Raw genomic sequence first — 23044 nt, 5'->3', positions numbered from 1 at the left:
AAAAAAAATTACCTGTATGTTAAATAGTGAAAAAACCTGGGCTGATAACATGAAAAGCAATTTATGTAATTCAATCATAATGATGTGATTTATCGATTTAATTATTGTTGATAAGATTTTCTGTTGCACTACATTTATGTTGCACAGAAGGTTCACTGAGTTTGTGATAAAGGAATAGTTCAACATTTTTGGATGCACTAGTTCACTTACATAAACACAGGTTTATTAGACAACATTATTTCTCGTATACCTGTTAGCTTAGCACAACTTCTTTGGCTGTCATTTGGCTAAGCTAACTATATGCTTGCAGTATGTTCTCTAGCATTGTGAAACCAAGGAATAGACTTTGAAGTATTGTTCCCCGCGGCCGCCCGCACTTTTGCACAAGTTTGTCCCTCAGCGCGATCCGTCTGTCGTCCAGGGAAGAAAAAAAAAAGGGAAAAAGTAGCAACGCCTTGTGAGCGAGAGACGCCTGCAGCTGATGTAGTACTGACACAAAAATGGAGAGCGACAACACTGTCAGGAGAATAAAATCATTCGGGACACATGTCTATGTAGCGCAGGACAACGACGGGTCTCGGCACCGATGCGGAGATAACGGGTATAGCGGTGATCAGAAGCGGAAACCCGAAGTGAACCTGTTCTTGCTGCGGGAAGGACTGGCGGCTTCCCTGCTCAGTGTTTTTATTTTGGTGCTGTGGGGACTGGTACATTTGTCGTTACAGCAGCTGGTCGTTGGAAAGTCGACCGGCGAGTTCAACCCATTGAGGGCCAGGTGAGTTTGGTCTTTGCTTACTCTTTGAGTCTAACGGTGGAGCTTCAGATAACCTTTCTTCTAGTTCGGCATCAGATCCGCCTACTAACCACTACCGTGTTTCCCTCTCCCTTCACCTTGATGTGTCCTGCAGGTGTCAAATGGTGTGTAACGTTTGAGATGTGTGTAACGTAAGATGTTGGGATAGGAGACAAGCTCGACGCCCACTAAAGCCCCCTTTTCCCATAAAAACTTTTCATCAAGTTAATGTTTCAATCTAGTTATATTTGGGTTGTGGTAGCAAGAAGCAATTTGAATACATGTTCATGGGCTCAAGACAACTTTTGATGCTCATTATTAGCTTTTTTCTAAAGGGTTTAAAAATAATCAACAAATTGACAGCTTCTTTTGAAGGGCATTAAACGTTTCAAGGATGCTGAAGACAGGCGTATAATATAAAGAAATGTAAACAAGTGTAAACACTGCCCTGAGCTTAATATCCAGCTTATCAGCTTGATTATAATACATGGCTTCACCCTCCTTGGTTTGATGACCAATTCTCTCACCAACATTTGTGCGGGCGAGTGCACTGGCCTTTCTTGACCAGCTTTGGAAAACATTACAAACAAATCTTTTATATTAAAGTTGAGGCTCTTTCTCTTGCTATTTTTAAGGGAGGCTGTGAAGTGACAAGGCAGATAATGTGAGAAACATGAATCACAGAGAACTCAGAAGTAAAAGGTTAAAAAAAAAAGAAATTCATTAACTGTGACCACAAAATTTGTTGTGTTTAACACATTACATTTAAGTGGAGAAAGTTGATAAAATATGGCGTAATGATGTAGTAGAACAAACAGGCTTGGTTTTTCTGCTCAAGCACCATTTCACAGTCAGCACAATGCCTCCCAATCTAGACGACATTTGGAGCAGATCACCAGCGTTGGCCCTCGACCAGTGGGCAGCCAGGAGAATGAAGTCCTCACCGTGCACTACTTGTTGGAGCAGATTGATAAAATCCGGGGTGAGATGGCAGCAGGCCCCCATCAGCTCACAGTGGATGTGCAGCGTCCCACTGGCTCTTTCTCCATTGACTTTCTTGGAGGTTTCACCAGTTTCTACGACCGTGTCACTAACATTGCTGTCAGGCTTGAGCCCAAAGGTGGTGCACAGCATCTCATGCTCGCCAACTGCCACTTTGACACAGTGGCCAACAGTCCAGGTAAAAAAGCATTCACCCTTTTGCTTTATCACATCTGTTTTTGTTTATGTAAACTTGAAGGCATTGGAAGTGGGTGAGCTTTACAATTATACCGTATACAAATATACAAAGTTTGCAGCCCTCTCCTCACAGTGTGTAGAAGACAAACAGTAGGTTTCCAGCATGCAATTTGTATGTTGGAGAGACACGTTTTCCCAGTTCTGACAAACAAACACACATACAGTAATTTCCTGAACACCTACCCTAACCCTAAACATATCCCAATCTTAAACCAAATCATCACAGTAAAGTTCAGTGACTTCCTCAGAGGGGCCAGCATCTGGTCTCAACAAGGAAAACTATTTCCACCAGTGACCGTGTAGTCAGATTTAAGGCCCCATAAAGGAGTAATGCCAGGTAAACAAATATACACGCACTGCTCTAATTGTTCCAGCATCTGTATACCTGGTAGACGCACATATGCCTTGTGTAGACTGCTGCATGACAGGTCTTTGATTTCTTGGAGTTCTAAACATTTTAATTAAAAAAGCAGGTCTTTACCTTGCGCATATTTTTGTCCATAAAAATGTTATTTACGTGTAAATCTGCACAGCAAATCACATAAAAGTACTGTGAATGACTCTTTTCCATTTTGCAGCTAAAACATGCACAGGTGAACATACTTATCTTTGATTTGTATTTTGCATGTTCAGAACCCCAGGACAACATTTTGGGGACAAAGTTTAATATTTAGCTCACATTAGTGGCAGCTTAATGAAAAAGCGTGATCCAGAAAGCTGAAGCACATGATGCCTCGGTTTGGCTTTCTGATCAGTGGGTCATTTTATTCCCTTTCACTGCTTTTGTTCTCGGTAAGTTGTGTTCCTCACCACTGACTTGTGTAATCTTTCTGCATCACATGCTCTATTCACACACTCTTTTCTTTTTCCTGTTACCGCTTTATTGTTAGTGCTCATAACATTACAAATGCAGTGTTGGGTTCTTCACGGCTGCTCCCTTCATTCTCATGTGTTGGGAAATTTGTGGTAAAACTATTATGTATTTAAACTATCATCATTTTTTTCTGACACTGATCATTTGGTCATAACAAATGGGCCATATAGGTACAGAGTTGCATGTATCTTTGTGAAAATGTGAGGCCAATCTTGTCTGATACAAATAGGAAAGACAACTACAAGCGCATTTTGTTTTAGGTGCCAGTGACGATGCAGTGAGCTGTGCAGTGATGCTGGAAGTTCTCCATTCTCTGGCCAACCAGTCCACTCCTCTTCTCCATGGAGTTATTTTCCTCTTTAATGGAGCTGAGGAAAACATCTTGCAGGTAAATTGTCAAGGACACACACACACAGGATGGTTAGTTAGATCATATCTTCTGTTTTGGGTTTTACTTTCTCAGTCACATTGTCACTTTCTCTGTTTGTCTATTTGTTTTATACATCTCCCTATCAGGCTAGTCATGGATTCATCACCCAGCATCCCTGGGCCAAGCAGGTGCGAGCCTTCATTAACTTGGAGGCTGCAGGTGTTGGGGGAAAGGAGGTTGTTTTCCAAACAGGTGCAGCTCCAGTTGTCTTTTGCTTAGCTTGCTTTCCCTCTAATAGAGGGTAGTTGAATGAAAAACAGAAGAATTTATCTATACATGAACATTCTATTTTCCAGTTTCTTAAATGTATCTTTTCTTTTAAAGGTCCAGAAAACCCATGGCTTGTCCAGGCCTATGTCCATGCAGCCAAACATCCCTTTGCCTCTGTAGTGGGCCAGGAGGTGTTTCAAAGTGGGATCATTCCCTCTGACACTGACTTCCGCATCTACAGAGACTTTGGTAACATCCCAGGTAATGTAACAATGTAGAGAACACTATTAAAATCAGAAATTAAAGTATGGAGGATTTTGTGTTGTTTTTTTTTTTTGTTTTTTTTGAGTCTGAAAATTATAGCATGGTGCCCGTTAAAGATGCTTTTATTTTATGTGTTTTTCATAGACCTTTTTCATTGTTTGGTTTTTTAAATCTCTGCATGGATGTTTGTATTTAATTTACAGGAATTGATCTGGCTTTTATTGAGAATGGTTTCATCTACCATACCAAGTATGACACTGCTGACAGGATCCCGACAGACTCAATACAGAGAGCTGGTACGCATAACAGAATACTTACATACATGCTTAAATATAATATGGTTTAATTTAACTCTGATTCTAAATATCTTCAGCAGTGGTTGGTTTGTGGGTTTGCCTGTTTCTCTGTCAAGGAGAAAATGTCCAATGCAGCAGGCTGACATGGTGTAAACAGCTGCAAGCACAATTTGTTTTGTCACAAACATAAGCACATGCTTTCCATTTGTGCTTTATCCCCCAGTTTAATCGTGGTCCGCACTCTGCTGATCTATAAGAAATGCATACATATATACCTGCAACAGACTCATATTGCCAAACTTGTCTTAATTTTTTTTTTTGCCTCTCTCTTGCTGAATTATTTTTGCTTTACTTAGCAGAGAATCCAGTCAGTCAGCACTAAAATCCTGAGACAGTTTGCATCTTTTGTCTTTTCCTCAGCAGCTATTGGACATCTCCCTCCTTTTCTTTGTGCACATCAACTCACCATAAGGCATAAATTATTAGAGAGCAAAAGGGATTTTGCAGGAGGAGGCAGAAAGTATTTTTAGTCTGTGAAGTAGAAAGTTATTTTGTATCATAGAGTATATACACAGGGACCGTAGAGGAGGAACATCAGTAGCTGTGCTTGGTTTTTGAAACATGCCACACCATTAAAATCCATTTTACAGTTCTGCCTTTGGGCAAACTGGGGAAAATGTGCAACCTTTGGAGTAGGAAAAAATAAGCATGGCAATATAAGGTAGTTAGAAATATTTCTGCATTGTTACTTTGTTAAAATGAATCATAATTCTTGTTTTTTAAGTGCAATTCAGAAAGACGTGTTATGACTGAGTCATGAGCAGGAAACTACATGAACATGTTGTACATGTGACCTACCAGACGAAGAACAATGAAGCTTTGTTTCTGCGTGTGTGCTGTTAACTGTGCAGAGATTCAGGCAGCAGTAGCACTGACAAAAGAAACCTCCCCTCAGGCTGCTGTAACTGACCTCTTACCGATTGCTCATGCAGCCACATTTTACATTTACAATGTGCACATGGTTTTATTGGTGTAGAAATATGGTCTTGGTGGCCAAACGGAAACAATGCTACTTGTACCTTAGTGTAGCCTGTTCTGCAGCTCAGAAGCTACTTCTGAGTGAACCTTAAACTCTGCATTCAGTTGTGGAGTTATTCTCTTCATACTGAGTCATGTTAACTTCAATTAATTAATAATTAATTTCATTCCTCTGATTTGTAAACTACAGTCGCACATGACAAAAACCACAAGGGAGTAACTTCAGTATTATCGCCCTATATTGTCTCGCAGCCAGTCCTGGTTGCAGGCCCTTGAACAATACTTTGTCGCTCTGTTCTATATCCTCAAAATCGGTACAAAAGCTTTGTGTTACATTTCTACTTTAAATCACTTCACCTCTAACTTCACTTCTCCTTTGTAGGCGACAACATCCTGGCAGTTCTGAAGTACCTGCTAATGTCAGAAAAGTTGGCCGACTCCTCTAAGTATCGTCATGGCAACATGGTATTTTTTGACCTCTTAGGGGTAGTTATGGTGGCATATCCAGCTCGTGTTGGCACCATCCTTAACTACATGGTGGCTGCAGCCACCTTCCTTTATTTGGCCAAGAAAGCTTCACAGCCTGGCAATGGGGGTAGGTGACTGTTTCCTGTTGGTGATGATTTACAATATGTTTTGTCACTCACAGTTTGTGGCTTTTTCAAATGTGTTCATACCAAATGTAAGATAGACGTAAATTCAAATTGTTCAAAGCAATTAGATTTTCTGCGCTTGGTCTTCGTTCACTATCTACATGTCTCTCAGGTGGACGCTACGTTCGAGATCTAGCCTGTGCCACAGGTGTAGCGGTGCTGAGCTGGTTCATCACCTTGCTGTCGGTGCTGATCGTAGCACTGCTGATCACTCTGATGGGCCGCTCCATGTTTTGGTACAACCATTTCTACGCCGCCATCTGCCTGTACGGGGCTGCAGCCACTGGCAAGATGATCCTCATCCACACCCTCGCCAAGAACCTTTACTACGGAGTGAGTGATTTTTATATATATATATATATATATATATATATATATATATATATATATATATATATATATATATATATATATATATATATAGTTATATATATATATAGTTATATATATATATATATATAGTTATTTTATTAGATAGATCAGTATTATTCCATTATTACTGCAAATACATACTTTAAAGATAAATAAATAAATTACTCTTCCTATTGTGGAGTGATATATGTAACCAAACAATAAGTGTAGGTCAAAGACGTGTATGAGAAATGTTTGCTGTCTAAAACTAAAAGAATGTTGACCAACTCAACTTAGATTCATACTTTGAAATGCTTTGTTCCATGAAATATGTTTTTGCACTTTAACACACACTTATTGACAGTGATTCAGTGTGCTCAAACCACTCCTTTTGTCATTGCTTTGCGAATTATTATTATTAAAGGTAAGGAATTCACTTAATTTCATAGAGCATATCTTTTGAAGACTCACTCAGCTCACAATTAATGGACATAGATGTGCAGAGAGGAGAAAGCCAAACAGTTCTTTGTCCTGTATGATGCTTACAGAACAGGAGCTCTTTGTTTATGTCTGTGATCATAAAACTATAATGGTGTCAGACATGCAGTCACCTGTCACATGCTGTTTGACCAAATAATTATTGCTGAGAGCCAATGAACCTGTCTGACTGTGACTTTTCATTTTCATTGCAGTAGTGAGAGCATTGTGGTTTTTAGCTTTTAAATGTTAACATCTAAATGTTTCACTGTTGCAAAAGACAGGGGTTTGTTTGAGGTTGAAACAACAGCATGAAGATGATTTTCACCTGAGGCTGCACCCATCAGCTTTTCATGCCAGTTTTCCTGAAATGAAACCTACCAAACTCTGTCCCAGACTACATAAGACCATTTCCAATGAACAAAAATTGAATCCTGACTGTGTTTCTCTTTAATAACAACATTATAGCAAACCAAATTACACCAATGTTAATGTGTTATAGCTGACTCAGTGTCTCTTTAACAAGTTCTTCATTGTACTCCCTGGCCAAGTGCCCTGGTTGGGCCTCACTTTTCTGGTTTAACCAGAATGATGTTGAATTAAAAATAAGGGTCTCTGTGTCCACACAGACAGCAGATTCCTCCTATGCTTTGAAGGAAGATTTTCCTCACTCTAGTTGAGGATCTTAGGACAGAGGCTGTCGTAGGTGTAGACATTACAAAGCCTTTTAATAAAAATTTGGGATATTAATTTAGGATACAGCTGTGTCAGCCACTTGTGTGGGGTAAGTTGTGCTCTGTAATGAAAAATTTCTTCCTCAAAATCCTTCCTCGTTAGGTTTGTGATCCCTTTAGTTTTGCTTTCAGTATGCAACAGTAGCCACAGTGGATACTTCCAACTGAAAGAAGTGGCAAATTGCACATCATATGATAACCTTTTTTTTTTAGTTTACTTTCTTTATCCTTAGTGTTCCTCAGCACATCCACGGCAGTTATGATTAAATTGATACACTGCAGTAATACTGGAATAAATTGGTACTATTGTTTCTGGTTAATGTACTGTGGTCACCAACCAAGTAGTGAGTCTATTGTCCAAATTTGCTTTTGTACTGATGACATCTAAACACTCACAAATGAGCATGATTTCTTGTGGATCTGAACAAAACTCCTGTATTGTGTATCTGCTGATTCCAGACCATCAAATCAATGTACAGCTAAAAAAAAATTTGAATTTAAATTAAATGAATAATATAGATGTTTTGTATTCCTCGTATATTGAGCTGCTGTGTATATTCCACGCAGGGCATCCGTCTGGTGGAGCTGGGAGAGCTTTACTTTGATGTGAGCTTGCTTCTATGGTGCTGCAGCCTAGTGTGGTTGACCCAGCAGGGTCTGTGCTCAGCATATGTGCCCATGCTGATGGTGGCCTTCCCCCTGGCCACCAAGATGCTGTTAGCTAAAGAATTCAAACACAGAGGTAAACACTTTACTTTATTTTTTGATTGAGAGAAATATTTTGATATTGGGATAATTTAGATGAGAAGCTTTATATGAGCAGAAGCCAGTTAGCATAGCTTAGCATTAACAAAAATAAATAAAAGACTAATTATGTAAAGCAAAACACTTTATATTTGATGATAGACTCATCTTAGCATTTTGTTATGTTATGCTTTTATGCTCCCAGACATTAGGTTTCAGAATTGTTTGATCAGCTAAATATTTGGTGAGAAGACAACAACTGTTTTAACTGTTTTCATTGCTGTTTCTTTCCCTAAGGATCCTGTCATGTCTGAAATAATAAACTTTTACATCAAAGACACTTGCTGTATTTCTGAAAGATAATAAAGAATAACCTGGAAACTAATCAAGTCCGCCTGAATGTTCAGTTTGGTCAACCAAACAATAAGCTCTCCATCTTTCATAGGAGCATCAGTGAAGTACAGTGTACTCTACTTGTTGGGCCTGGCGTTGCCGTACGTTCACTTCATGTTCCTCATCTGGGTGGTGTTTGAGATTTTCACACCCATCATGGGTCGCAGTGGCACAGAGATACCCCCAGAAGTGGTGCTGGCCTCTCTGGTCACCCTGGCAGCAATCTTCCTCTCCTCCTTTTTTGTGAGTATTAAAAACAACAATTCAGTTTTCAGCAGATTTAAATTGAAAATACAGTGGCTGTGACTAGAATGCAGGACAGAATACATATTGTTTTATTGCAGTTTTTTCCTAACAGTGACTGATATCAGGGTGGCATAATTTTTAATTTGATGTAACATTTGCAGATAAACTCCTCACATTTGTCACAATTTCAATGTGGTTTTTTGCAATGTTGCCCCAGTAAAATGTAGCATATTTTTATTTGTCTCAGCTACATTTCATCTACTTGGTGCGGAGCACAAAGTGGATCCTGGCTGGCCTGGGCTCATTCTTTATCATCATATTCCTGCTGATGTCCTCTGGCCTCTTGTTCCCTTATTCAGGCAATCCAGTCAGCCCACGGCCTAAACGAGTCTTCCTTCAGGTTAAAAGTCACAATACACACACATACGTACACATAAATCTCTGTATTTATTCTGATTCTCACTTGAAATGGATGACATAGTCCCTTATAAATGCAGTATACTCATAAACTTCTGAGTGAGAGTCAAAAAAAACACTCACTCAGAGAAACCACTTATGGCTAAAATGGAAAAATAAAACAATAATAATAGAAGACTTTTAAACTTCAGGGAAAAAGTCAGTGCATCTCCTACTTTTATGATTAAAATCTTGTGCAGGAAAACATTTATTAGTCTGTAGCATATTTTTCGTAATGGAAATTGCACATGATGACATCTCCTCTAAGGTGATCCTTTTCTTTTGTGTTTTTTTTTTTGGGGGGGGGGGGGGGGGGAAGGTGCTCAGATTCAAATTTATTAGTGGTGGTATGAGCAAAAAATTAGTCTGTGAAGCAGCTGAAGGATGACGCAGGTTGAAGAAAAGCTTTTATTCTGCCATTACATCTAGTTTAAAAAAAGTTTTATCAACCTCCATGTAGCATACAATGAGGACCTTCCACAACCTCCAGGGACAGGTGGAGAGCCGAGACTCGGGTCTTTGGATCAACAGTTTTGACTACACAGGCATACAGCACGTCACTCCCATTGTCCCTGAGATAAACGACAGCGTTCGTACCCGCTGCCGGGAGGACCGACCATTCTGTGGTTATCCCTGGTTTCTGCCTGTGAAGTTTCTCAGCAAGTCAGTGACAAAGCATTGCACTGATGATGTTTATTCATTTGCCTAAAGCGATTGTATTTGCATTAAATGTATTCATGTTCTTCAAGTCAAGTGTTGGGATGTATTTGCAGAAAGAACTGGTACCTTCCTGCCCCAGAAGTGTCTCCCAGCTCTCCTGTGATGTTCAGCCTGCTGTCTAAAGAGGAGACCAGCTGGGGGACGATCAAGATGACCTTTAGTGTCAAAGGTCAGGAGTGGTTTATTTGACATGGATAGATGTAGATCTTTAAACTTTTTTTCAGTGATACAACCTCTTCAGGCTCATTTGATGTAAGTAATGACTGCAAGGCAATAAGCATTAAGAGTTAGGCTGCTTTTGGGTGTGAAATTCATTATCACTTGCATGGAAATGAAAACATCTGCCTGCAGGTATTACACAAAGATCATCAAGCTATTTTTGAAAATAATGCACTAAGTTGTGAAACTGACAAAATGATTTGCTTCCAAATGCCTCCGGCCAACAAAATAAAGTTAATATTTTTATATATAAATTTTCATATTTTTCTTTTAAAGCACCAGTTAAGTATATGCCTGTATGTATGTCCTGTCTTCTGCAGGCCCCAGCCACATGTCTTTGTACCTGATGCCTCACAGAGGAGCCAGCCTCTCCACCTGGTCCTTCGGCGATGGGACACCTCAGTTTGACCTCAGTGGAGAATATTTTGTCTTTTACTCTCACGGCCTTGATGCCCCCACATGGATCTTTTGGTTTGAAATACAGGTAATGTCTCAAACTAGCTTTTTGTTTTTCCAGTGTGGAATTAATCCCATACATAAAAAAAATTATGATGATGGTAAACATTTGGTTAAATCCTCAGGGAGTGTAGAAAAGTGTAGATTTATTTGAATTGTGTAGTTCGATTAGCTTGAGAAATATGTTAACTTTTTGTTAACATCTATATGCTTAACTATTTCATGACTTCAGCTTTATACTTAATATAATGTATAATATTATACTTCTGTATAATATACACAAGTGATATTAGCAAGAATGTAAATCTTTGTAATTCACAAAATTTAGAACTATTCCTTTAAAACTGTTACCTACACTATTGTGGAAAACTCTCACTCACTGCTATTAAGAATTTTATTCTCAAAACAGACAAAAATGGAGACACAACAGCAGTTAAAACTTTAAAGCTCAGAGTTCATGGATTACCCAGCTGCACCTTATAGAGCTGTAGTCCATCACGTTGGCAGAAGATTATTTTGGACTGTGCTTGAATTTCAGTTGAAAACATTTATAACTGTGTTGTAGATAATAATAGTAATAATAGTAGTAATAATAATAATAATAATAATACAATGGTGATATTTGGATGCTTTTCTTTCTTCTCTGTCAGCCTCCCAGGGAGCCAGACCCATCGGGACCTGAGGGAATCATCTCAGTCGCCATCTCCTCACATTATTTCTTTGGGGAAGACCGAAGGACTGCTCAGCTGGAGGAAATCGTTCGCAGGTTTCCCCCGTGGGCATTTCCTTCATCTTGGGTCAGTACCTATGACATGTATCGATACTGATGATTACACATATGACAGTGGCTGATGCTGAAGGCCAGACCGGTCCCCAGCTAGCCCGAGAAGAGAGATTTCATGGAACAGTAGTGAGGACTGGCCCTGCCGCCTTTTTTCTCAGAAACACCAAATACACACCTATGCTCACGTCCTCTTCTGGCCCGAGACCCGCCACTGTGTCAGTAGTCTTAGTAGCTAAACAAGCAGAAAGACACGACAGAGGACAGCTGAGCTGTCTGATGCAATGGCCACTATAAGCCTCATGCTCACTCCTGGGTTAGTGGAGCGAAAACGTAAGTTTTTATTTTGTAATTTTTTTTTGGACTGTCTGTTGTGTCTTTGCTTGACTCACTTCATTCCATTCTCCACCACGCTTTCCCTCCTGTTGACTTCCTTCCTCATGCTAACTACTCGCGCCCGTCTCTCACTTCAGTATCTGCACCGATGGATGTGTTTGGGAGGGGAAACAAAGACATGTTTTTGTTTTACTCCTCTTTGGAGTTTAACTAAAAACTATGAGACTTTGAAACTTGCTTTTCATCAACATGCACATGATGCATTCATAGAAATTACTGTGTTACTAATCAGTTATTTCCTCATTTAAACCACAGGTTTACAGCAACTCATACTCATGTGTTTCAATGAGGCATGACACCGATCTTTTCTAACAGAAAGAACCTAATATGCAGTTGCACAAAATTATGTCTGTTAAATTAAAACATTTGGCTAAAATCAAAATGTCATGGTGCCCTTTTTTTGCACAGAACTATTACGTTCTCTGCTGAGGTTTTAAAGTGTCAGGTCCTGTTCAGGTTGATTTGGGCTCAACCAGACCAATATCCACAGAAACAACAACTAAAGCTGTGATTTCAAATCATTCCCTGAGGTTTGAGAACAACTGGGAGGACAACTGGCAACTCCACACTCAAAAACTGGATCTGTGTTAGTCAGCCTGTTCTGTCTCAGTGTTAAATGTTTACAATGGGACTGTAAACTGTAGTATTATAATTACAGTAACTGCAGTAATGGCTTTCTGCTTTGTGCTACTAGTGGTCTCCATTAGCATAGGTGAACGTCTTTTTTGTAACAGAGGAAAGTATAGATGAAGTCTAATTTAATCAGTTGAAAGAAATATATTGTACTATTTAGATGACTGCTTAAAACATTCAGTCATTTTCAAAGAAAAAATGTCCAAAAGCTGGTTGTTATTTCTTGAATATATGGTGGTTTTGCTTTTCTTTGTCATAGGACAGTATAGCTTCACTTCAACCTAGTGAAAAATGTTTAATGTTCAGCAATATGAAAGAAAAAAAAAAACAAAAGAAATAAACTGGTGATGTTTCTTTCATGTATCTTAAAATAACTTTGCAGCAGTTTGGTAATAATTTTATGTAAAACAGAGATACTGTTTAGGTGATTACTTTTAATTTGGTATTTCCATCATTTTGATTGTCAGCTCAACAAAGATGTTAGATTAGGCTACATGCAAGTTATCATACAGAGAAAGTGTTCATTAATAATGAATAATTAATTTTGAAATTGTAATTCATTTGAGTGATAGGACTTTGCTGTGATGTTTTCTCCTTGACTTAGATTTTTTCTTGCCTTGTACCTCACTTGTAAGACGCTTTGGATAAAAGCATCTGCTAAAATGACTAAATGTAAATGCAAATGTAAATGAGTGATTTTAAGTTATTGAGAAATTACAGACCCACAAAATAGTTATTACTCTAATTAAAAAAACATATGCTCTAAATAAGAAAGAATAAGATAAAAGTTTACTTTAGAGGGAAGTGTAAGTTAGTCAACTGTACACATTTTTCCAAAGCCAAGTGGGGAGTCACACTGAACTCTTACTTCTTTCTTTCTTTTAGTTGTACTGAAATGTATGTAAGAAAGCAAAATTTGGCATTGGGATTGCTAAATGGTTTTACTGCTGTCTTTTCATTTTCATGCTTTGTGTTGCTAATTTGTTTTCACCTCATTTCATGTGGAGCTGCACATTCATTTTCTAAAGTATCACAACCACATTCAACTTAGTGCGACATGTTTCTGTCAGTATCACCACTACCTCTGTCATGATCCAGCTGACAGTGATCAACTTAGTATCTGACAGCAAGATAAGACAAATTGATGCTCTTGCAAAGATTGAATGTAATATTTCCAACCATTTAGATAATGTTTAGCTTTAACTGAGGCAGACTAACATTCAAAAGTAATTATTTTGATGGGTTATAAGGCATCATCACACTTATCTGATGTTACCTTTGTTCTATGCTAATAAGGTCTGCCTCTACATATATAGAAAAGTTGTTGAAAGCAGGATGACACACACACACACACACACACACACACACACACACACACACACACACACACACACACACACACACACACACACACACACACACACAGTTGGCAAAATAAGTCAGTTGATGACCTTAAAATGTAATTTTAAATAGAAATATCTGAAATAACAGAGCTGAATCTTTGCAGCTGCAGTGGATCAGACGTAAGTATGATGGAGCTACACAGCAGATATTCAGTGTCTGAGATTAAAAGCTTTAATAACACACGTAAATGAATTTTGTTTTTTAGAAGTATGAGAAATGACATAGCATTTGATTTTTGTAGTAAAAGAAAAGAAGACTGTGATTCTAAAGTATCAAGCTTGTTTATTGATCACCACCGTTGTCTTTTCAAAAGCGCCCAGTATCTGACCGCTTCAAGTTGTTGATGTGATTTATACCTTTTTATTGGAATAATAGTTGATGAGCAAAAAGTTAGAACATAGAGGGAACTAGGGGGTGAGCAAAATGGTTTGTGTAATCACTGTGAAATGGCTCAATCTAGACTGTTGGTGCTTCTTTTGTTAAAATTAAAGCTTACGGTAATGCTGCTAAAATCGTACTTAATATTAAATTAAATGCAATTCAGTTTAGAATAAGCAGTGCAGTGTTTTTGTTTTTGTAATACTCAGTTTCATATATAACAAACTCATTCACATCTTTTGGCTTGAGAAATAAATTCTGGAACACACACGGAAATGTCTTGACGATGCCTGTTGTTTATAGATGTTTGATTTTTTTATGGTAAATAATTTTTTTGTTTAACATACTGACATACTTCACTCCTGTCCACTTTTCTGTTTGCTTCTTAAAGACTCATTGTTTGTTTCTATGAATAATTTAACAATGTTACCACTAAGTTCCTCCTACTGTTTTTTTTAATGTATGTGTCTGTCTGTTAGTTAAAACAATACATGATTGATTGATCTGGTTGACATTAAATGAATGGTATTATTTAACATTATGCAAAAAGCTTGCATTAAATTATCAGTTGTACTGTGATTTGTTGTTCATTGAACGTACATACAAATGGCATAATGAGGCAAAGTACCCAGTTTTAAAAATAATTTATTGGTATTTATGTACAAGGGAAAAAATGTAGAAAACCAAACATGAGTAGAAAAAGCAAATGTACAAGAGTATTTTTACACGGCATTGATGATATCTGTTGCTCCTGCTCCAGAAATAAAACTTTACCTAGAGTCAGGAGACAGGCAATACTTTCAAACTGTACAGAGAAGGAGAGCGCAGAGTGCACAGGACACCCCGATCAACCGCTCCTCACCTACAGAGAAGGAAATTAAGATCTGCAATATTCATTTCCGTAGGAAATTGTCTCGTATGCTGCCAGCATTAGTTTGAGCATCAATGGTTGTGTTTCTGATGTAAGGGATTATGTATGTTTGTGTGTGAGGATTTGTTCCCTCTGCATAATGACCCAAGCGCACAATTTAAGAAACCAGTTAAAACAGAAGGCCTCTGGACGTAAAGTCTTTGGTTTATCAGGTTACTGTTTTCAAGTAAAGCTTACAGCAGAGCCGCATAGTGAAGCTGTAGGCTTGTACAAAGTGAACGAGGGTGCAACAGGATTTATGTTGAGTGACAACAGTATGTCAGCGACAGCAACACTGCTGCGTAGTCAATTTGCCCTTTTGTGAAAAGTGAGTGTTCTGACAGTAAAAGCAATTCATAAAAAGCACAAACCATTTCGGAGTCTAAATTTCAAAAGATACCACACCCAACTCTTCGTGTATACACCATCAAGAGAGCAGAAATGTACAATCTATAAAATATAATTTGGTCTATAATTAGAAGTAATAGTGAACAGGTTGGGAGAAAAAAACTAAAATAAGTAATGAACATAAAAAATAAAGCTGAATAACATTTCATTACATTGCACACCATAATACTGACATATTGGTGATAAACAGTTTAGTGCTTATGGTAGCGAGCCACAACACAACTTTGATTAACTAAAAAGGGAGAACAATTTATAAGCCACAAAAACAGAGCTACTGTCCAGGTGTAAATTCAGCAATTATCACGCAGCTATAATGCCAATAAATAATAGTAATAGTTTTAAAGTAATGACTAGCACACAGAGAATCCATTCCATGATGAAAGTCACCAAACACCACATTATCAATACAATCTAGTACAGCATTTAGAAATCCACACAGACACGCTTCTTGTTGTCTCACTGTTAACACTAATTGTTCATTTTTGCAACAAGGATTAGATACAAAAATCGACAGTATAGGATGGCTTGAATAACTTATGAATGATCTGCCTTGGATAAAGGATCCTAAGATTTGGTGTTTATAGCATGTTTTTTGCCCAACGTCTTTCACTGCACTATAGCTCGACATCTGCACACCTTGGTAACACTGATCTGATCTGCTTGTCTAAAACTCTGGGCCATGCAGAAGAAAAACAGATGGCTGCTTCAGTCTCAGAAACTGGACTTAAAGCAAGGTTGGTGCATGAAAAATACATGAACAGAGGTACTGATCATTGTTAAGAAACCAGTCTGCACTTGCAATAATGGATTCTTCTGAGAAATCTTTTTCTTAGAAATATTAAGCTTCTCAAGAATTACACAGAATTCATACCATGACTGCTTTTTACAGGGAGACTCAAGACAAGACAAGGAGTCACTGATAGAAAAATAATATATTTTACACGGACATTATTGAAAAAATTTATCACAAAATATTTTAAAATCATGAGGTATGAAAGTATGAAACACCTCTTGTGCGCACAAACAGAACTACACACTGTAGGCTCAGACACACACTGGTGCATCTTGTAGATGGTTGATCACTTTGTTTTAACAGCTTTGTTTATACTATGCTTAGCAATGTAGCACGATGCTGTGATCAATTACACTCAGGTTTTTTTGTCTTTGAACTGATTCTATTCCTGCTTGCATTAGGCAAAATAACCAATAGAGCGTTTTGTCTGGACAGTAAGGCAAAACAAAATATATATAATATTAATAAATCAAACTCTCCAGTTGTACAAGTGGCAAACAAAAGTTAATCACAAAATATTTGTTATCTAAGTAGAACGCCTGGTGCATTCATTTGCTGCTCTACAGCTTCCAAACACCAAACCATCTGACTCTAGTGACCATTTTAGTAAAGTTAGGTTGGTTAGCAAGGGGCCATTAGACTGAACCCTGTCTCAGGTTGTGCAGAGATTTCTTTGTGCCAGTTGGCCTGTATGTTGCTCTTTCTGTACCTCTGTATACACAGGAACTCTAGTCAACACATAGGGCAAATGTGAAGAGTGGATAATACTGAACCTATAAGAACCTGCAGGAGAGGAGGTATGTATTGCACACACACACACACACACACACACAGTCTATTTCCAGTCAGCCACTGCTTATTCCTCTCTTTCATTCCCTCCAAGTTCCAAAATTCACAGGTTATAGTCCAGAGGAGGCCCTGGCCTTCAGGACAAGGTGCAGTCATAGGTTCCCTCCTCCTCTCCCTGCTCCTCTGCTTGTTCTGGAGGACAGTCCTCAGAGGGGGAACGAGAAAAACTTCCTGCAGGTTCGAGAGAGGGCAGAGCTATGCCTAGCGGAGCAGCTACTCCCCTGCTGTCCTCAGGCCGTGGTAGCGCAGCACCTCCCAGCCCTTCAGAGCCTGCAATTTTGGAGCTCTGGTTGGTGGGTTGGAAGGCTTCAGGTTGCACCTGCTTGGAAGTCGACTCTATCAGCTGCTGCAGGTGTGGCTGGATCAGGTTGAGAAATGGTTTATATCCAAGGCTGGAAATATAAGACATATGAAAAGTTGTCATCCTGACCCTACAATTTAGATATTAAAGAAGTCCACTCAAACAAATGCCAAAAGACCAACAGCAATAAATACACTTCTGATCACATGCGTTACCCACCAATCAGTAGATGCCCAGGTGTTGACAGCCAATAAGCCATTTCTTACGTTCTGCACAGTTTCCTGGGGAACCTCTGGGCTTTCAAGAAATGCGATAACCTGCTTGATGACATTTGCATCCCGCAGTATACAACCAATCACTACACACCACTCCAGACAACCTGCCTCCATAAACACGTGGAGTAGATACCTTAAGGACACGGAGAGGCACAGCTATTGAATACTGGCTTTGGTTTTACATTGAATTAGGTCAAATAATAAAACTAAAGTGGACTCACCTGAGCTGCACCTGTGACTTGTGAGGGCCTTTGTTGGCCAGCTCCATGGAGATGTGCTCCAGCTCAGCCTGGCTCAGGGTGGAGGAGTTCTCATCAACCATCATCCAATCACCATCCACCACTGAGCTGGTTTCCGTCAGGTCTGTGGCTGAGCCGATACTGCACTCCTCCACTAAAATTAAAGAAAGAAAAAATATATAATAATATAGAAAAATAACTTTAGAGCTGCGGATTAAAATAACAACTAAATTAGCACACAAATAAAAATCCAAACTGTGACTGAACCTTCGCAAACAACAGGGCATCTTTTAATATTTTAATGACTAGGACAGGGATTAACTGTTCAGGTTGTTTTACCTTTATTAGTGAGTAGGGACAGGAAGGCATCATGTGTCTGTGGTGAGTCCTGGTTAGAGTGAGCAGATGAAGCTGTGTCCATGTCTTTGGCCCTCTGCCCAAGTCCATCCAGCCAGGTGTGGTTGGCGTTAGGTGCCTGAGGGGGCGCTGTATCCATGTCACTGTTCAACAAGCTGTCTGCTGACTGCGACTTCAGCAGCCGCGTGCTCAGTACTGTAAGCAACAAGACCGCAAAATTTGCCATCTTAATGACGTTATGCTTCTGAACTTTTTCATTATTAAAACAACTATACAGAATTCAGTGATGTCTGATGAAAAAAGAAAAACACCATGTCTTTAAAACCAGATTACTCTCCCTTTCCTAGACAACTTCAGTAGTTCTTGGATCTCGTCACCCACCTGTGCGGCACCGTCCATTCTTCAAAGGTGAACTGAGGCTTCCCACAGGAATAACCGGGAATGGCCAGAGAAAATCCTTGTGAAGTTTTTTTAATGCTGAAACAAAGTCGTCGACACGGGCCACACGGTTTCGTTCACGACACAACCAGCTTATGAGTTCAAAGCCAAGCTGTGCTGAGAAACTTCCCAGGTCACGGAGGCGTACTTGCTCCAGGAGATGGCGAGCGTGCCGCCAGAGCATCATATCAATATACATGTTTTCTGCGCACTCTGCATCCCGACTGGCAGGAAGAAGGAACCATAGACACATAGACATTATAATGAGAATACTGTCAATCAAACCTAATACTAGCACTAGCACAATCTATATGACTGTGTGTGTGCTCTTACCCTTTAGCAGAGGGTCCAGTCGGCATACTAAAGGTCTTCTGCAGGCTGAACTTTCCTGTACTGATTGAATCTGCTGACTGAGACAAACTAATGCTGCGATTTCTGAAGAACTCAAATCCTCCAGTAGAGCTGGGTTCCTAAAGAAAAAAATTACTTGTCAGTAGGTTTACAGTATAATGTGTGTACTGTAGGTCTAAAGCATAATGGGGATTTGCAATGCAAGATCAAGTATCATGCAAGTAGAGCTGGCTCATCTCAACAAATTAAGTTGGCAGCTACTTGTCTGTCCCTTCTGTGAGTCTGTGCGAAAACATCAAACCGTGATTTTAAGTATGCATTAAATATCAGTACCGGTCATGACAGCATTATGTTTCTTTCTTGAAAAATCAGTAACAAATTAACAATATAATTTAAAGTCATGCTTTATTTAAATCCAATTTGGCCTTGGGTATGTAAATAACGGTTCTGTATTTTTTGGGTGATGGTGGGTATTATTTTTTTTCTTCTAATGACTGTTGAAATCTTCTGTGAAAATCTTCACCTGACTGTTGCTGTTAGTAATTTGCTTGAAACTTTACAATCAGTGGTTGAATAGTTGGCAAAAAAACAAAACAAAAACTGTACTGAGATAATGTAGAGTGCCTAACCTGAGTGGTGGGTGTTGGGGATGGAGTTTCCATCTCCCCTGAGCCAATGGCCTTGAGGAATCGAATCATGTGCCGGCAGAGGTCCCACTTCCCTTGTTCGAGAGCTGTGTTAAAGAGTAGAGTGGCGTGCTGTCTGCTCACTGCTGGAGCCTCCATGTTCTTCAGCGGGGTGAGGGACCACACAGACACACACACACACACACACACACACACACTTTTAAGAATTCCTAGATCAGGTAACTGATAAGGTACATAACGTGTGTGTTAGCAATCACAGTCACTACCTGAAGTATAATCAGATAGGATGCTGCTGTGTCCAGGTCTTGGGCCATAAGACATTCCTCAAACAGATCCTTGGGGTTTCCCACAGCAGCAAACAGGTAGTTCCATAGGGCATACTCTGTCTTCCGGGCACAGTGTACAATAGTCTGAAGGAAAAGGGGGAACTCTGTGATGAACTTAGCAACTGTGGGCAGCAGTGGGTCAGGGATGGGCTCCCGTGATGTTGCCTCTTCCTCAAGCACAACGTGTACCATCAGCTCCATCACATGGGGGAAGTAAGGGAGGGAGGCACATGACTGAGCCAGCATCAAAGCCTGTGGGAGAAGGAAGATAGATGAGTGGAAAAATATACTTAAGTTGGTAAAAGGTAACTGCATTTGTGCTCATTTTTCTCCCAGTATCCATGGCACTACTTTTAAAGGGTGATATAATGCGATAACAAAACACACCTGTTCACCCAGGTTCCGAACTAGCAGTTGCCTCAGTATGTGGTGGAGGTAGATCTGGGAGGTCCTCTCAACAGTGCAGTAGGGAAACAGTGCCTCTAGTGGCTCTGATGATCCCTGCAGGCCATCATAGAGCACAGTCTCATTTGTTGCCCCAAGTACCAGGGCATCCTCAAACAGAACAGCGAGAGGGTAGATGTTAATGTGGAAGGGCAGCATGATGCGTCTGGAGAGGAAAGAGTGGGGTTTACGGTGGTCTCGGGGGAACAATGGCAGCCAGACTTTCATGCCTGCTTCACCGCAGGACAACCACAGCGCCTCCAGCAGGTGGCGCTTCTTCCTGTTGGAGCGACAGGTGGTCCACACATTCTCCACACACTGAGCCAGAACCACAGGAGGACAAAATGGTAGCTGTGAAAGAAAAAAAATTGATACAGGGATTCCTTAAGGAAATATGTGAAATCATATTTAGTTACAAGCTGCTTTAGTTAGTAAGAGTAGGTAGAAGATTTTAAAGACAGTCAATAACAGTCAATAGTTAAAATATTTGGAAATGCATTGACTGGTCATCTGTTTGTTTTAGCTCTTATTAGTAAAACAGTGCTGTGCAAAAGATGTGAAAACAATGTGTGAGATGAAGCAGTGACAGCAAAAGGTACAGATCTAAGGTCAGGCCAGCATCAAGACGACCTGCTTTTAACTACTGAACAATGACTACACCGGTGACTTAACTCAAAACAGACATTAAGACTAGTGTGTTTTTAATGACATGTAACATTAAGCTGGGCAGCTTTGATACACTGACAAACGATGGACAACGTAAGTTTTTTTGTAAAACTGAAGAAGACCACATTATTATTATAGTACCTTTATCTCATGTGAAACACTCCTGATCAAATTCTATTCACAACTACTAAATACTCCGAAAATCAAAGTCTAGTGAAGCAAAATACACAAACATTTTGGTGAATGAAATATTTTGCAAAGCAAGGAACAAGTTTCTGACACATAAATTCATACACGTTTACTGGTGCGAAAGTTTAGTGTCTCAGCTTACCAGCTTCTTGTTGTTAGCAGGCATTTCCTTCTCTCGTACCTGTGGTCCTGAACGGTCCCTCTGTAGCATGATCAACTGGCCAGCGAGATTCAACATAATGCTTTCTGCCATGCAGGCCTGAGATGGACACAAATAACACATATTTGCACAGACACCTAGAGAGACACTAAAAAAGTATACGTGTGTGTGCGTGTGTGTGCTCCTGTGTTACCTGCTGCGGGGCTTTCAATGTGATGCCAGTCTCTGTGCGCACAGACGTGAGTGTGACAGAGACAACGAGGGCCGGGTGAGGGATATAGCGTGACATTGACACCTCCTGCAACAACTCCACATGGGCTGATGGGTTTGGACTGGAATATCAAGAGGAAGGATACACATTATGAATCACGACTCCAAAGTAACACCAAGAAAAATAATTGTAGGATTATTATAAATCTGGTGTAAGGAAAAAAAAATCTTTCTTTTGTCAATCTACTTTAGTCTATGTTCTTAAATACCGAAATATTTTCTTCATGTACAAAATTGGAGTCACTGTACCTGATTGGAAAGTCACTGATATTAAATAAAGGCCAATAAAAATATTAAACTACCAATTATATATTGTATACTACCAATTTGACAAAGTTTTAAAATTCAGAAGCAGGCCAAACACTGCTCATTAAAAACATGCTGAAAGTGCACAACAGTACCCAGTTTAAAATATAATATAAAAATAAAAATAATATACAAGTAGATACATTGTCCCTAATTTTACAAACAAATTTGAAAGTTGGACAACACGGCCTAGCAGAAAGCATATAAGGTTATCCCTGGGAAAAATATTAAACATGAATGTCAGATTTTATTTACTGAATTCTACAAAGAATTAAGTTCAAGTTGTTTGTGCAATGTGTGTACAAATGAGCATACCTGTCATTTTTCCTCTCTAAACTATAAAGGCAGATAGAGCAGTCGGCTCTAAACAGGATGACCATGTCTCTGAAGACGTTGAGCAGCAGAGTGTCTGAGTGCAGCTTAGTGACTGAGGCAAAGGTGTTGTCCAGGTTCGACGAGCGTCGATAGAGCCTCAACTAATGTCAACCGAGAGACACAAGACAGAGACTTTACTACCAGACTAACTCAACTAGAATCATGCTTGACAGTAAAAAACAAAACAAAACAAAACAAAACACAGATGTATGAGAAACTGTGGTCATGTGATTGATGTAAATGGTGTTTCAGTCTCACCTGCTCTTGCTGGTCTATAAAATTGTAACAGGCCACCACCACAAAGTCATTCCACCAAGCCAAACCTCCTGTCACTGTTATGTTCTGCTCCTACAAAGGCCCACATAAGAGACAGAAACACACGCTAATGTTATTTAATAGCGCACAATAACCACTGCTTAAAATTGCTTCAAATGTAACAAAAAAATGATCACAAAATGTGACATGTATTTTAATATTTAATGTTTTTTTAAAATAACTATAATAAAATTACCATAGATCTGAGATAACACTATCGAAGCACCAGTCGGTTTTTGG

The 23044-nt window shown here is 39.3% G+C and overlaps 2 protein-coding genes across 3 annotated transcripts in view; one reads left to right on the top strand and one right to left on the bottom strand.

The window, feature by feature from the left end:
• The first annotated feature begins 428 nt into the window (after positions 1-428).
• Positions 429-13828, top strand: ermp1 (endoplasmic reticulum metallopeptidase 1). Its single transcript, XM_067484373.1, has 15 exons — positions 429-775; positions 1669-1973; positions 3167-3294; positions 3423-3528; positions 3661-3807; positions 4014-4106; positions 5527-5739; positions 5910-6130; positions 7927-8101; positions 8549-8739; positions 8990-9142; positions 9659-9861; positions 9972-10087; positions 10458-10621; positions 11244-13828. Exons 1-15 carry the CDS (start codon positions 501-503, stop codon positions 11418-11420), a joined length of 2667 nt encoding a protein of 888 aa, XP_067340474.1. The 5' UTR covers positions 429-500; the 3' UTR covers positions 11421-13828.
• A 986-nt stretch (positions 13829-14814) lies between these two features.
• The window catches only part of ric1 (RIC1 homolog, RAB6A GEF complex partner 1), a 31003-nt gene continuing 22773 nt past the window's right edge, over positions 14815-23044 (bottom strand). For both annotated transcript variants that reach the window (XM_067484371.1, XM_067484372.1), the window contains exons 15-27: positions 22748-22837; positions 22430-22590; positions 21732-21870; positions 21521-21637; positions 20467-20874; positions 20020-20331; positions 19736-19894; positions 19089-19225; positions 18699-18979; positions 18300-18512; positions 17943-18114; positions 17666-17854; positions 14815-17537 (exon numbers count right to left, since the gene is read on the bottom strand). In XM_067484371.1, the coding sequence (XP_067340472.1) occupies positions 17222-17537; positions 17666-17854; positions 17943-18114; positions 18300-18512; positions 18699-18979; positions 19089-19225; positions 19736-19894; positions 20020-20331; positions 20467-20874; positions 21521-21637; positions 21732-21870; positions 22430-22590; positions 22748-22837 (2694 nt within the window). In that variant the 3' untranslated portion in view covers positions 14815-17221. The remainder of the gene's footprint in view (positions 17538-17665; positions 17855-17942; positions 18115-18299; positions 18513-18698; positions 18980-19088; positions 19226-19735; positions 19895-20019; positions 20332-20466; positions 20875-21520; positions 21638-21731; positions 21871-22429; positions 22591-22747; positions 22838-23044) is intronic.

This window comes from Channa argus, chromosome 18 (genome assembly GCF_033026475.1).
Source record: "Channa argus isolate prfri chromosome 18, Channa argus male v1.0, whole genome shotgun sequence".
NCBI lineage: Eukaryota > Metazoa > Chordata > Actinopteri > Anabantiformes > Channidae > Channa > Channa argus.
The sequence above is the reverse complement of the archived record's forward strand: the minus strand, read 5'-3'. Positions and strand labels throughout refer to the sequence as shown.

Bases quoted from the DNA above. Each gene is read 5' to 3' on its own strand.
- ermp1 (XM_067484373.1), top strand. From the start codon at position 501: ATGGAGAGCGACAACACTGTCAGGAGAATAAAATCATTCGGGACACAT. The intron at 4,107-5,526 runs GTACGCATAACA...TCTCCTTTGTAG, and splicing joins AGACTCAATACAGAGAGCTG to GCGACAACATCCTGGCAGTT. The intron at 9,862-9,971 runs GTCAGTGACAAA...ATGTATTTGCAG, and splicing joins CCTGTGAAGTTTCTCAGCAA to AAAGAACTGGTACCTTCCTG.